We start from the raw sequence: 13,931 nt of genomic DNA on the forward strand, positions 1-13,931 counted from the left end.
CACAGGCAGGTGCTGGGCTCAAAACACCACGGGCTGTTGTTAGAACTGTGTGTGCTCATCTGGTATGGTTTTCTTTTTGATGTAATCCGTGCAGTAGGTTCACTCACTTTCCCTAAGAGACTGGGTGATTTCTGTTCAGAACTACGCCGGAGTGTTAGACGCTTTGGGTGTTCTGCGAGCTGTTCGGTATGCTTACACCAGCAGTGACCTGGTGTTTGCGTGCTCCTGGGGGTGGCTGGCAGCGTGCTCAGTGGGTGGGAACGTCACTGAGATAGCTGATCCCAGCTTGTTTAGGAACTGATGCAGCCACAGGGGAGGAGTATGTATGAATTGGAGGTAGCTGGGAGGAACGTGAAAAGCCATGGACATACAGGTTCAGGGCATTGTAGGAATCACCTCTTGGTTCCTGGGTTTTTGGTTGTTTTTTTTTTTTTTCTTCATCTCTTTCCATATATCACATAAAGAAGTAAAAATATTTAGATAACTATAAGTGATCTGAATTTGTTTCCTTTCCTGTTACTGATGAAAAAATTGCAGTTAGACTTGGCTCTTCTTTTATTCCATCAATGAACTTTTGTCTGTACTGTTGTCTTCACCTCTTTGTTTTCATCCATTCTTTCTTTCCACCTCTCTGAAAACTTCATGTTTTGTTAATCTTGTATTGATACCATTGCAATGTTCTGGGTTTTTTGGTATAAAATAATCCTTGAAAGAAAGATATGGATAAATACTTCATTTTAAATTATATATAGAAGTTATTTAAATTCAAGAAAAATAAGCAGCTTTATTGTGACTGAATTATGTACGATTTTATGTTAAGAAATAAATTTAGCTCAACGTTGTTTACTAAATGATCCTTCTGGCTAGTCAACAGCGTATTTTCAAAGCTGCATTTGAAATTCTTTATGGAAGTCTTGTTTTGCAGTTTCTGCACTGTGTAACCAATCAAAATGTGAAGATAACTGGAAAACCTTCCTTTCACTACAAACGCGAAGAAGTTGGTAGTGAGTCAACCAGTGCAGCAGATTGTACATTTGTAAGATTTGTTTGGTAAGCCTTGGCGGTTTGAGTAGCATTATGGTGTGTTAGCAGTATGACTTTGCTGGTTTCTGGTATTTTACATGGGCAATTGATTGATGAAGAAGTTTCAAAAAAGGGTATATGTACATGTTTAATTTTCTTGATACAGCTGTGATGCCTGTCCCCTCCCCAGATGTACTCTATTGTTTCATGCGATTCCTCCTGAGCACAGTTGTGTAAAGTCACAGGAGAAAGAAGTAGTTTTAAATTTGAGTTATGTATGTCATTGTATATAATACAAAAAAATTCAGACTCAAACAAAATACAGTATACTTTTGACTGTTGTGGTAAGGGGCAGGTATAGCCATAATTGATTAAAAAGAAAATCACCTGTCTTTGGGTTTACTATGATAGCACAGTATTTGTTGTAGGACACGTGAGGTTAGTCTGTTAATTGGAAAAAAATACATTTGTTTTATGAACAGTATTGCTACGTTTGATTTAGCAGCATTAATAAGACATTTGTAACGTCATTCTATGAAGTATTCTGAATAATTATACTATTTCATGAGTTTGAACAGTTCATGTATTGCATCTTGATGATAATTCTAAGAAATATCCATCTTCAAATAGAAAAAAGCTGCAGATAGCCTTAGCAACAATGTAAAGAGATTTCTAGACAACAAAGAAGTTTTGATATTAAAAGTGCAATTTAGGAAAACCTGTTGAATATTATGCACAGTGTACAAATCCTATTCCTGTGATCTTTTTTTTTTTTGAGATCTGCATGATCCTACTTGAAAAATGTAATTATGAGAGACAAAGATTGTTTTCACCATGGTATTTTATTGGTTAAGTGCTACATGTATTTGGTTAATTGTTATTTGTATCTCTTTTAAAAATGTGCTTAGTTCACAATATTACATTGTTCATTATTATGAGGACAATATATATACAAATAGATATATATATTGTATTGCGTATTCTCTACACAGCTGAGATACTTTTAATTAGAAGTTATTCTGTATGCAAAAATAAAATTAGGTTTGGAATATACTACATTCATCAGTCAGCATTGCAATGAGTACCAAGATATGGAGCTTGATGGAAAGATGTTGATGAATATAAACTGATACCAAATAGTGTATGATGAATCTTTCATTGTTTTTAAAATACAAATGTAATCCTTTCCTAATATCCGGTTAAAATATAATTTAAAACACTTTTTAAAAAAGTGTAATTTCAATAGGTGAAGTTGGCTTAAAAATTGTCTCTGTAGCCAAGCAAAATCTTCACTGCTCTTTGCCAAGTATGACAACTATTACCGTTATAACTTCCTATAACCATGTTTGTTTCCCCTTGGATAGTGCTATGGAATGTGAATAGTCCTATTCTTAGTAAGAAGTTTAGTCCTTTTCGTATTTTTTCCTTTTGGGATGAGAAACGGTAAATAGGAACTGTAACTTGGACAAAATGAAGATATTCTTCAGTGAAAATCAATTATTCCTGCATTACATGCATTTCAGAATAGCTTTCTAGACTTTTTTGTGTAGTAGCTCCTTTCTCAATTAGTCACAATTCTTTCTAGGTGGAAGTCGATGAAGCAATACAGCTCTTACAGATTTTCTTTAGGAGTTATGTACTAGTAGGTTTTATTGCTTCCATAGGATGTTGGAAAAATGGTATCTGTATTGTTGAAAATATAATATTTACTTATGTAACTGCAGATTAAACAATTGATTTTTAGGCTGGAAAGCATCACTGTGGCCATCTAGACTGACTTTGACATAAGGCACTCTTGCACTTACCCCAGCAAGCTTGTCTTTCAGATGGATTTGTGGACTTCTAAATAAATACCCTCTGCTCTGCTCTGCTCTCATGAGACCCCACCTGGAGTACTCCATCCAGTTCTGGGGTGCCCAGTACAAGAAAGAGTGGGTCCTGAGGAGGGCCATGAAGATGCTCAGAGGGCTGGAGCACCTCTCCTATGAAGACAGGCTGAGACAGCTGGGGTTGGTCAGCCTGGAGAAGACTCCAGGGACATCTTATTGTGGCCTTTCAATACTTAGAGGGCTTGTAAAAAGTCTCTCTCCATCTTCCTTACTAGGACCTGTAGTGATGGGAAAAGGGCCAATGGTTTTAAACTGAGAGAGGATAGATTTAGGTTGGACATAAGGAAGAATGATGAGGGTGGTGAGACACTGGAACAGGTTGCCCAGAGAGGTTGTGGATGCCCCATCTGTGGAAGTGTTCAAGGCCAGGTTGGATGGGGCTTCGGGCAACCTGGTCTAGTGGAGGGTGTCCCTGCCCGCAGCAGGGGGGTTGATCTTTAAGGTCCCTTCCAACCCAAAACATTCTGTGGAAAAGGTGTGAATCGTAATACATGCGTGTAAGAAAGCAACATCAGAGTTTCTATTCCAGTATTACTTCTGGTCTTCTCTACCTTATGAGGGCAGCTTGGATATCCACTTAGTGTAACTATCTAAATGGGATTTCCTAGAGGTTTTTTTCAGTATTATTGTAGTTTACTTAGGACTAAATTGAAAAATAAAGTAAGATATCTTTCATTTTCCAGGGCTTACAGCTTAGCTGGTTTCAAATGGATTGGCTTTAAGTTCTCTGGTTTACAACTAAGGTTTAAAATATTGTCAGATTGTTTTGTCCAAGCTGCATAGAAGCCTTACAAAGTAGATCACACTATCTCAGATGTTCCACAGGGGAGAAGATGCTCTTCTCCAGAGACTTCAGTTCAAATGTGCTCCCAAGTCATGCTGGGACACTGAGACTTCTAGCATGTTGTATGCAGCAAAGTCACTACCAGATTTTACCTTCAAGTTAGCAGTGAGTATGGAGATACCTTAGCTTCTGTACCTATGCTCCTTAAAGCCTAATCCTGCAGTATTTAAAGAGAAAATGAGTCAGAGTTTTAACAAAGAGGTCTTTACAAAATACTATTAGACTTGCACAGTAAGTCAGTCGCCAAAAATCTTAATATCTACAGTGAAATTTAAATGACACTTTGCCAAAACATTTAGTCACTGCTTCTCACCAAGGGATGCTTAAATGACTAATTTCAGCTTTTTACTTCTAGCCTTTTTGGCTGAAGAGTTTTGTTTGTTTTGCTTCCTAAAATAAAACCATATTTCTTCACTGTGCTGAGGAGAACGTACGGATGTTCCTCTTTTGGTTGAAACAGCAGAAGTTTCCTTCACTTCCTGGTGGTTCTTTGAGAGTGCTAGTAGTTTTAAGGTTGTGATGGGAAATAACTCTGGACAATTAAAACCCTAAGTATGCAAGGTTTTTGAAAGTTAATAAAGATTTAAGAAAGGTAAGGATGAAAATAGAGCAGTCAATTTCTCTCATCATCTAGGCAAAAAGAACTGTTTTCCTTTGCTTTTTCAGATCATAAAATCTGAGATTTTTTCCCCTCCAAATTTTAAAGTTTTGGAGGAAAAGCTTACAGTGCTCACTCTACTCTTCTTGAATATTGGTTTTGTAGTACCATATTGTATTAAAAGGTGGTGCTGTTTTCTTCTTTCCTCTCCTGCTTTCTTCAAAACTTACCTTTAAAAAGATGGGTACAGACACTATTTATGTTTATTACCCCATAATTTGGGGTTCGCTGCCATTGAGGCAAATCACTGGTCAGGTATGGGCAGAAATTAATGAATATGATATCTGCTGGAATTTTTAGTTATGCTGATATTTCTTCTACTAGACTGTAAATACTAAATAATTAATATTAGAATATATTAGAATCTTTATAAATAAAACAATTCCTTTGAAGAATTCACGTCTTAGAACCAGAGAATGGTTTGGGTTGAAAGGGACCCCAAAGACCATCTAGTTCCAACCCCCCTGCCTCAAAGACCATCTAGTTCCAACCCCCTCCACTAGACCAGGTTGCCCAAAGCCCCATCCAACCTGGCCATCATAGTGTAAGCTGGTGGACAAGTGCTGTCTTTACACAAATTGGGCCTTGTAACAATCTTTGCATAGGAAGTGACTCATGTGAAGCTTTTTATAAATACCTTCTTGCTTACTAGCAGGAAAGCTTCCAGTTTTCTACTTAACTGCTTTTAGAGCTCTCCTTTGTGACTTTGCAGTCATTAATCTTAGATTTTTCCCAAAATCACTGCTTTTATTTCTGCTTTGAATCACGTATCCTCTTTTTATGCTTTCTCTTTGGGCTATTTTCCTTCAGTAGTTCTATTTAATAACACTAATCTTGCTTTTGTTTCAGCTTTATACAGTGGTTAATCTTCAGAACCTTTTGTTAGCAAGAAGTTTATGTTACTTCTTCACTTTTATCTGTTTGTATGGAATAAAATGGAAAATTCTGTTGTTTATAGGAAACTGAAGAGATCTTCCTTGTCTTTGTGGTTGCCCAATTTGGGTTGTAAGTTGAATCTGTTGGGAAACAGTGCGAACTTCAGTTGTTTGATTTTTATTTTTTTTTTTTTTTTAAATAGGACAAAACCTCAGGCCATTAATCAGGGAGGAAAGAGAGCTATATTATGGTGGGGAAAAAATGCAGACTGGACAGTGGACTTCAAAAAAACAAATTCTGAGTTTGTGCTGTATTTGGTTATAATGATGTGCTGTAAGTGGGATGATGATGTGCTGTTACTTATGAGCGTTAGTAGGTGAATTTTGTGGCAGTTGTATTTAATTACTTGTATACTAGCTAAAACGTGTGTCCTAATTTGCAGAGCTGTGTAAGAATAATCTCCCTATTTTCTACTATGTGCATAGTTTCACGTCTGCTTTATCCATAAACATTTTGGTTTTTTAAGTAACAACATTTTAATACTTGCCTTGGTACGTATTGCAGAATTAAACATGAGGCTTCAAAAAAAGGCTAAAATAGCCTTGTACATCTTTTTGTTACTGGAGCATCAAGCTGGTGTCTATGTCTATTCTCTGTATGTGAATAAAGTGTATTAGCTAACAATTTGCAAATTGTCCTCTTTAATAATACTTGAGGTGAACGCTGTTTGCAACTAAGAGAGTAACAAGTAATTAGATATTTTTTGCAAATGTCTCCTTATCGAATGGTAGAACGGAGATGGAGAAGAGAAGGTATGTGTCATACTGAAGAGATGATTCCTGTCTTTGCAGTCATTACTGTTCACATGAAAGTCCAAGTGATGCTCTGGAGTCATATTTACTTAGGCTTCTGATTTCTCCCAATACTACAGAATATAGGCAAGTCATGTACTGTATATGACAAGTACAACTATTTATCAGATTTTGTTTCTATTTATTGTTTACATGTCTATTGACTATAAACAAGTAGGTGAACCCCTGGCCTGCAGAGCTTGTGTTGTCTGAAAAAATAGTGTAGGCACAAGCCTGGGAAGGAGTAGGATGCATAATACTGTAGTTAGTGCTATATATTGAGGTGATTACTGATGGTGTTTTCTGCATCTCAGGATGTGTGTAAACTGTGGAACAGTATTTAAAAAAATTGAAGGAAGAAAAAGAACAATTCTGTGTCAGCCTGTCCTTTGAGTAGAGATGCAAGTAGACACCCAAGGTGGGCAGTGTGGGGCATTTTGCCCAGTGCAGAGCGACTTTAGAAGAGGAGACAAAAAGTCAGTGACTGCAGGAGGTGCTGAGGGCTCTGCAGGTTTAGTGGGAATGATGTCTTTTAGACAATAGCTGTACAGTGGAATGAGCCTGAAGATGCAAGACTGGGTTGTTTTTTAAGAAATCTAGATTAGGCACTTACTAGAGGTTGACAGTGTTTTAGAGTAAATAAGTAATAAACGTTAGTGTCAGCTCTTAACTTTTAATATATTTTTTTAAACTTTTCTTTCCTACTAATACAGGAAGCAGAGCTTTTGCTTTGAGAAGGCTCTAAAATCACTGATTACTGCTAGGCACAAAGTCATGAACATGTTCGAAGTTGGAGCTATAGAAGGTGCTTGAACTTACTTGGTCGAGGGGAGACTGGGAGCTGTCCATCTCTTTGAGATGAATTACAGGCATGAGGCCTAAAATTGGAGTGATTATATTCGCAGACCAGAATAAGATATATGGAACTTCTCAATAGTCATCAGCATTAGACCAAATAGTTTAATGGATAAAAAGAAGGTGGCACCTAGAGAAATTATTTTGAGTTGTAATTACTTGTATGTTGAAATTTCAGTCACTGTAGTTGTATGTCAGTCCTATCAGTGCTCCTCCTGAGTCCTCACCCTTGTTTCTTGGAAGAACTTAAGTGTGCAGGAAAACCATGGTGGTGAAAACAAAGCTCGATGCTGCTGCTTTGATAAATTTAGGAGAACTCTCAAGCTGGCAATGCTTGTTATGCTGCTTCTTGGTGGAGGCCATTAACTGTTGAATGTGAAGTTTTGTGGTATATTGTCTGAGTTGGTCCTGTTGCCTTTAAGGTGATATTCTTCTGCACAATGGAGTTTTAACTTAGATAGAGCTCGTTGCATTTATTTGAGTAAAAAATAGTAAAAGTACGCTACAGAGGAATTTGGTAAATGAACTGTGTGAATCACTATGATCTGTTACCCTAGTAATGCCTACAACTTTTAAAAAAATCCTGTGATTTTTTTAAAGCAACAGTGTACACTTTTAGTAGTTACAAAGTATAGGAAATTAAGGTCTAGTGGACTGGTAGATAGCAAATTTTTTTTAGGTTACTGGTTGAAATAAGCGTGTTAATATGTATTGGTCAGAGAGTAGCTTAATGTATTGGATTTTGTTTTAATATTCTTTATAGCAGGGTCCCAGTCTTCTCTCTCTTCTGAATAAAATAATACGTGTTGAAAGTGATCTCAGGAGGTCATCTGTTCAGACCCAAGCAGATCAAACTTGGTTCATGTTGCTTAGGGCCTTTTGCAGTCAAGTGTTGAGTATCTCCAAGCTGCTGGGCCTTTAGCTATTGTACTAACCTGTTATTGCAAAATCAGTTTTCCCATTTTGTTGTTTTGTGTAACTAACATTGGACAGAGAAATCTTCCTAGCTGTGAATGACAGTGCTGAGGAAGACAAATTTGATCATCACAGAGGGTTGCATTCTTTGCTTGCTGCTTGATGTTAATATGTCATTCACCCCTTAATTGTAGCGGTCAGATTATCAATCGCCCATCTTACTTCTCCATGTTTCATCCATATCTCTCGCATTCCAATGTGCATGCTACTTGCTTTTGCAAGCAAACATAAAACGTAGCTGGGGTTTAAAGACAAACTGCTCAGTGGGTGGGATAGGACCACCCTGCTTGTACAGTCATAGATGTTGCTCCAGAAGTAGTATGTTGCCTTCCTCCGTTGGAGTTACTACTTTCGTTTGGATCTGACTGGGGTTTAAATCTATGACTTTTTCCACACTCTGGTTAATATATATAATGTTGCAGAGTATTCTGATATTGAAAAAGCTACTATTTTTTATTGAACTATGTGCACAGAAAATGAAAGGCATACAAATATTTGTGAAAAACTTAAAAACCTAGAAATTAGAAGGAAAAATCAAACAGGTTAGGCATGTAAGACGGAGGAATTCAAAAAGCCTATATACTTCAGGTACTTGAAAAGAATGTGCCCTTTGTGCTTCTGAATTTTGTAATATTCTCCAATTTTCACAACTTGACGTGTTATTGATGCATTATCTATCACAGCTGCATAGCCAACACTCCTTGAGAATCGCAAAAGTAGAGTGCTTAATAAAGTATGTTGCTCTGTTGTCTTACTGTCTTACTGTTTTTCTGTAGTGCTACTGCAGGGAATCCAGTTAAGGAGATTTAGAAGTTCTGGAGGAAAGTACTCAAAATGTCATTAAAGCTCTTTAAATGCTTGAGGTAAATTTCTGTTTAATGAGATCTCCTTTAGGTTATGCAGAAAACTAGAAAAAATACTGTATTTTAGCTTACTCCATTTTCAGACTGTGCACAAAAGAATCCTTGATGGCAGTAACCAATGGAATCTCTTGAGGATTCTCGTATACATAAAATAGATATTTGTCCTCTTGAGAAGTTCCTTTCCAGGAAGCAGAATGGAGAACATGGCAGACTTGTAGACCTGTGATAGAATTCGGGCAGATTCCCAGTGGCTTCTTGGAAAACTGTCCACAGTGAAGAATGGCTGAGGATTTCTTTGTACATTAGCATCTGTATCTGGGTGAGTTGAATCTCTGTTCTGGTAAGGATTGAGCACGTCTGTTAGTGTGTAAAGAGAGCACTTGTGTGTCATGTACAGAGATTATTTCACAGGCAGCTATGCACATGGGAGAATTTTGTATCTGTAGGTTTTTTTCTGCCAGGGACATAAAGGAGAGGAATGTTATTAACTAGAATGGACCATTTTTAGGTGATAAAACCAGGAAATCCATAGGATGTTAGTGTAGTGATCTTCATGTGGATATAAATATTTCACAAGCAACAAATTGGGTTTTCTTAGGGTAGAGAGCCTACTGTGTGCACCATCATATGAAGGCAACAAGAATGACGTGAATGCCATTTAATGAGCGTAATTGCCAAGAGATGAAGGAATTTACTGTGAATTGTATTATTGCTTTAAAAAAAAAAAGCTCAGTGTTACTCAGTATGTTCAATGGCCATTACTAATGTCATCTTTCTAGGCAACTTAGGAAAAATCTCCAAAGTTGTCTTGATCCTCTCTACTTGCTCAGACTTTTTCCACATGATCTACATATAAGAAAAGGCAGTTCAGTTGATGGTGATGGATCATCTAGTGTAATGTCTGAATCCACTAGTGTTCATTAAATTAATCCAAACCATAGGTGGACCTCCTCACATCCTGGTGAAATATGAAAACAAAGCTGCTCTCTCCCTGATACCTGAACTTAGCTGTGGAGTGTATATATATATATAAGCCTGCAAACGATAATATTTGCCTTTCTTTGTGGGCTTTTTGGTTTGTGTTTGTGTGTTGGGAGGTGTTTTTTGGTTTTGTTTTTGTTTTTTCCTAGACCAATTTTCTTATTAGTTTGCCTTGCTATGAAGGATAACTGAAAATATTCCAGGATGAAATGTAGTAGTCCTTATCATCCTGAGTTTATATATTGCTGCCATGTTCTTATCTTTACCCTTGTTTGTAGGAATTCTCACGCTCTCGTTTGTTCATCCTGATACTCACTTGGTTCTTTGGTGATCTAGTTTGGAAACCAGACCAACAGAAAACTGTCCTTACAAGAAAGTAAATAGCTTTTGTTTGTTACTTTCCTGAAATGGGCTTACTCCAGGTTAGGACAAATTTCAGTGGTGGCATAAGGGGAGAGAAGTTCTGTCTGGGAGGGAGCGGAGTGGGCAGGATGAGGCATGGCAGTGCCAGCTTGATTGGTTAAACACTTACAGACCTGTGTCCTAAATTAAGAAGACTTAACAGAGTTTTTGGAGGACCCCAGGAAGATTTTTGTCAGATGTTTGGTCTCATAGATGGAGCAAGTAAAGTATTTGGAAGGATGATCTATTCTAAAACACCAGTTTCTGAAGAGCCAGCATCTCTGCCAGTTGATGATACTGTGCTTGTGTCTGTCTCTTCAGTATCATAGACGCTGCCCTTCTGTATTTACACTGTGTGCATTTCTTAATTCCCTGCAGGCATCCCTGCTTGTGATAATGTTAACTCTTACTTGGGAAAGTTGTTTTCCTATGTAGCACTCAGCTGCTCCATCTGAGAGACTGAATGTCTGCTGGAAATCCTCTGCTGTGAGTGTTCCTGCTGTCGCTTTTGGATGATTGGTTTCATTGGCATCATCTTCCTCAGACAAATCAAGTTAGGTTGGGAGTGAAGGATGGAGAAATGGGATAATGCTGGTTAGGGAAGTAGGGTATTGAAAGATCAACTCAATGGATAGAGTCATTTACCATGGAGTTGTGTTGTATTTCACTGCTGTAACTTGGTGTTGAACAACTAAGAAGAGATGTATCATCTTTGAAAACGAATATTTATGAGCGTACAGGGTGATGGTAAAGTGTTTGTTACTTTACAGGAGCAAGCAATTGAATTCCAAGGCAGTCGGGTGATTCTGCAAACTCCAGTGAGTTCATAGTGAGAAAGTCAGTGGAAGACCACTGAATTTCGCGCATTGTCGTACCTCAGTTTCCCTTAAAACACGTTTTGGCATTTCAGTATGAGGATTGATTTATAATCTCCTGCCCAGACACAGTAGTTTTGAGGGGATGTTAATTTTTAAACGTTTACTGTTAGCTTATGGCTTATACATTGATATAAAATTGCATCTAAATCGCTTCTGCCCCTGCAATTCATATAATAAATCTCATTTAAATACTTCCTCTTAGTGCTTCCACTATTTTTCATTTATTCTTGGAGCACTTACAAATGCATCCTGTACAATTAGTTTTCATGTATTGGAATTTAGACTGCATTGTGAAATTCAAACAATCCTATGTTTGGAACCTTATCAGATATTAGCTTTCCTGTATAAAATCCTACTGCTCTGTTTGTGATTTACCATCACCAGCTGCTCTTTTTTTGTGGGGTGTGTGCATGCATGTGTGTGTGTTGCATGTTGTTCAGCCCTTCTCCTTGGGATGCTACATTTAACAGTTCCTGTTTCTGAAGCCTCAAATTTACCAGGTGTCAGATCTCAAGCTTGTAATTCCCGAGGCTACGTCACAGCAGAACAACCCACGCTGTTTGCGCCTTCCAGCAGGGCTGGAATTCAAAACTATCTCTTGTTTTGACTTCCCCAAGAATAAAAGTTTCCAAATGTGCAAATGGAAAATGGTGGCATTATTCTCTGTTCATACGAAATATAGATGGATTTTCAGGATCCGCTTGAAGTAGTGAGTGGAAAATTGTGTCGTTGAAGCCAACAGATCTCTCAAACTTTAATTGCTTGCTTATTTTGTTCTGTTGGGTTCTTCTGCTGGCTTGAAAATAGTCTCAAATCTTGTGTGAAGTAATTATTATATCAGTTAATTACTGCTAAATGCAGGGGAAAATTAATAGACTCTCTTCTTTTTGAATCTGTTTATCCATCTATAAAATGTTTTCCTTAAATTCACTTTCAGATTACCAGTACATATTGGTTCTAAAATGCAGCTGCCCTTTCATTCGTTACTGGCAAGAAGGCTTTTCTTACTAAATGTATTTCAAAGGCAGTAATCTTAAAAAGTGGTCAAATATACTATATTGAGGAAAGCATATGTGTGAATGAGTCTCCCTTTGATATAGCTGGGTATTTTCACCTAGCATATGATGGGAAGCCTGTGATAGTCAGATCACAGAACAGAGATGTCTCCATGAGGAAGAGCAGGAGGATTTATGTTCTCCCATTTTCCCAAAGCTCTATGAGAAGGAACTGACATTTTGTTTATTTAGTTACTGAATTAAAATATTTACCTTGTTAATGTAGAGAGAAGATGAAAGAAATGGTGGTTTGAATTTTTTTTATGTATTAGATCAGTCCTGCGCATGCTTTCTACTTTTGCTGCTTTGGAATGGTTTTGCTCTTTAAAATAAAGAGTTAAGTATTACTCATTGTTAAATAGTTGCATGAATAGCTGCAAGTTACTAATTCTGTTTTAGTTTTCACCGAGGAGATAACAAAGAGGTAGGAGATAATCCTGGAAAGAACATCTCTCAATATTTGGAATGCATTTTAAAATCAACTTACCTTAGCAGTGTTTTCAGGAGATGCAAATTGTTATGTTTTTGTATGACTGAATTAATGAAAGTTTTACTTTTAAAGTGTAAAATGTTGGACTTGGAGAAATGTACCAGATGCCTCCTTAGAAGTCTTGCTAAAAATGCACTAGACACATGAAGTCTGTACTTGCAATTTTATAAATAAAGCCTTTTTGTATGTTACAAGTCAAATTTAATTCCACCTTCAGATAGTATGTTTTGTGAAATGTTTTTATATATTTATTTATTTATCTGTAGGTTCCTTCAGAGAAATCGGAATCCTTTGCATCCATGTTGAGACGCTCTCCTTTAATTCAGATGGGACCTGCCAAAGATAAAATTGCCATTGGTCGAATATTCCATGTTGTAGAAGATGATCTTTATATAGATTTTGGTGGCAAGTTTCACTGTGTGTGCAAGAGACCAGAAGTAGATGGAAAGTAAGTAATAAACTTACAGTAAGCAATTACACATGTGAATGACATACTCAAATGTTTAGCTGATGGGACTTGACCCATCAAGTCTTCTGGACTGAGCTTGGATAGTTTGTATGAATTTTATGGTTTAAACTATAGAAATTAACATAATATGCAGAATGAAAATATGATTGCAAACATATCTGCGTAGCTCAGACATCATTGTCTTGAATGCTGATTCCTTTGCAAGTTTGCATTATTGCTATCTATATTATTTCAACTTATGATGACCAGAGGAAGTTACTGGGTGTTTTCTCACTGAGGAAAGGAGAGATTGTTATCACCCAAGTTGTTAAAACAAGCAATGTTTATTGAAATACTTGGGAGTTTTGTGAATGTGGAACTTTAATCTCCTGTAAATTGTAAGCCTCCTTGAGCAGGAACTATTTATGCTAAATATATATATACGAGGTGATGTACTGGGGAGTTTACACATTATTTGTGATAATGCTGTTCTTAATAAATGATCAGTGCTAATGTGATCGAATATTCCATATTGTAGAAGACTTTATACAGATTTTGGTGGCAAGTTTCGCTGTGTGCCCTGAACTAGAACTGTGGTGGAACTAGAACAGTTGTGCTGGGAAATGCAGTAGTTAGAGCTAAAAGATAAGGAAGCAATGAGTTCTAGTGGAAATAGCATTTATAAGCTTTCTAAACTGTCTTTAGCAACTTATGATTATTTGAAGATATCTGGTGTATTTAATTTGTCTCCAGGTTGATTTAACACTTAGTTTTTAATATGTAGACAAAATACCATGTTTTTGAATTCATAACATCAGAATATTTTAGTCCATCTCTCTTCCC

At 37.0% G+C, this 13,931-nt stretch overlaps 1 protein-coding gene across 1 annotated transcript in view; it reads left to right on the forward strand.

Annotated features, from left to right (window-relative positions):
• The window catches only part of TPD52 (tumor protein D52), a 136,101-nt gene that overhangs the window by 57,979 nt on the left and 64,191 nt on the right, over nt 1-13,931 (forward strand). The window contains exon 6 of the mRNA XM_075743837.1: nt 12,907-13,088. Within this exon, the coding sequence (XP_075599952.1) occupies nt 12,907-13,088 (182 nt within the window). The remainder of the gene's footprint in view (nt 1-12,906; nt 13,089-13,931) is intronic.

This window comes from Balearica regulorum, chromosome 2 (assembly GCF_011004875.1).
Source record: "Balearica regulorum gibbericeps isolate bBalReg1 chromosome 2, bBalReg1.pri, whole genome shotgun sequence".
Lineage (NCBI taxonomy): Eukaryota > Metazoa > Chordata > Aves > Gruiformes > Gruidae > Balearica > Balearica regulorum.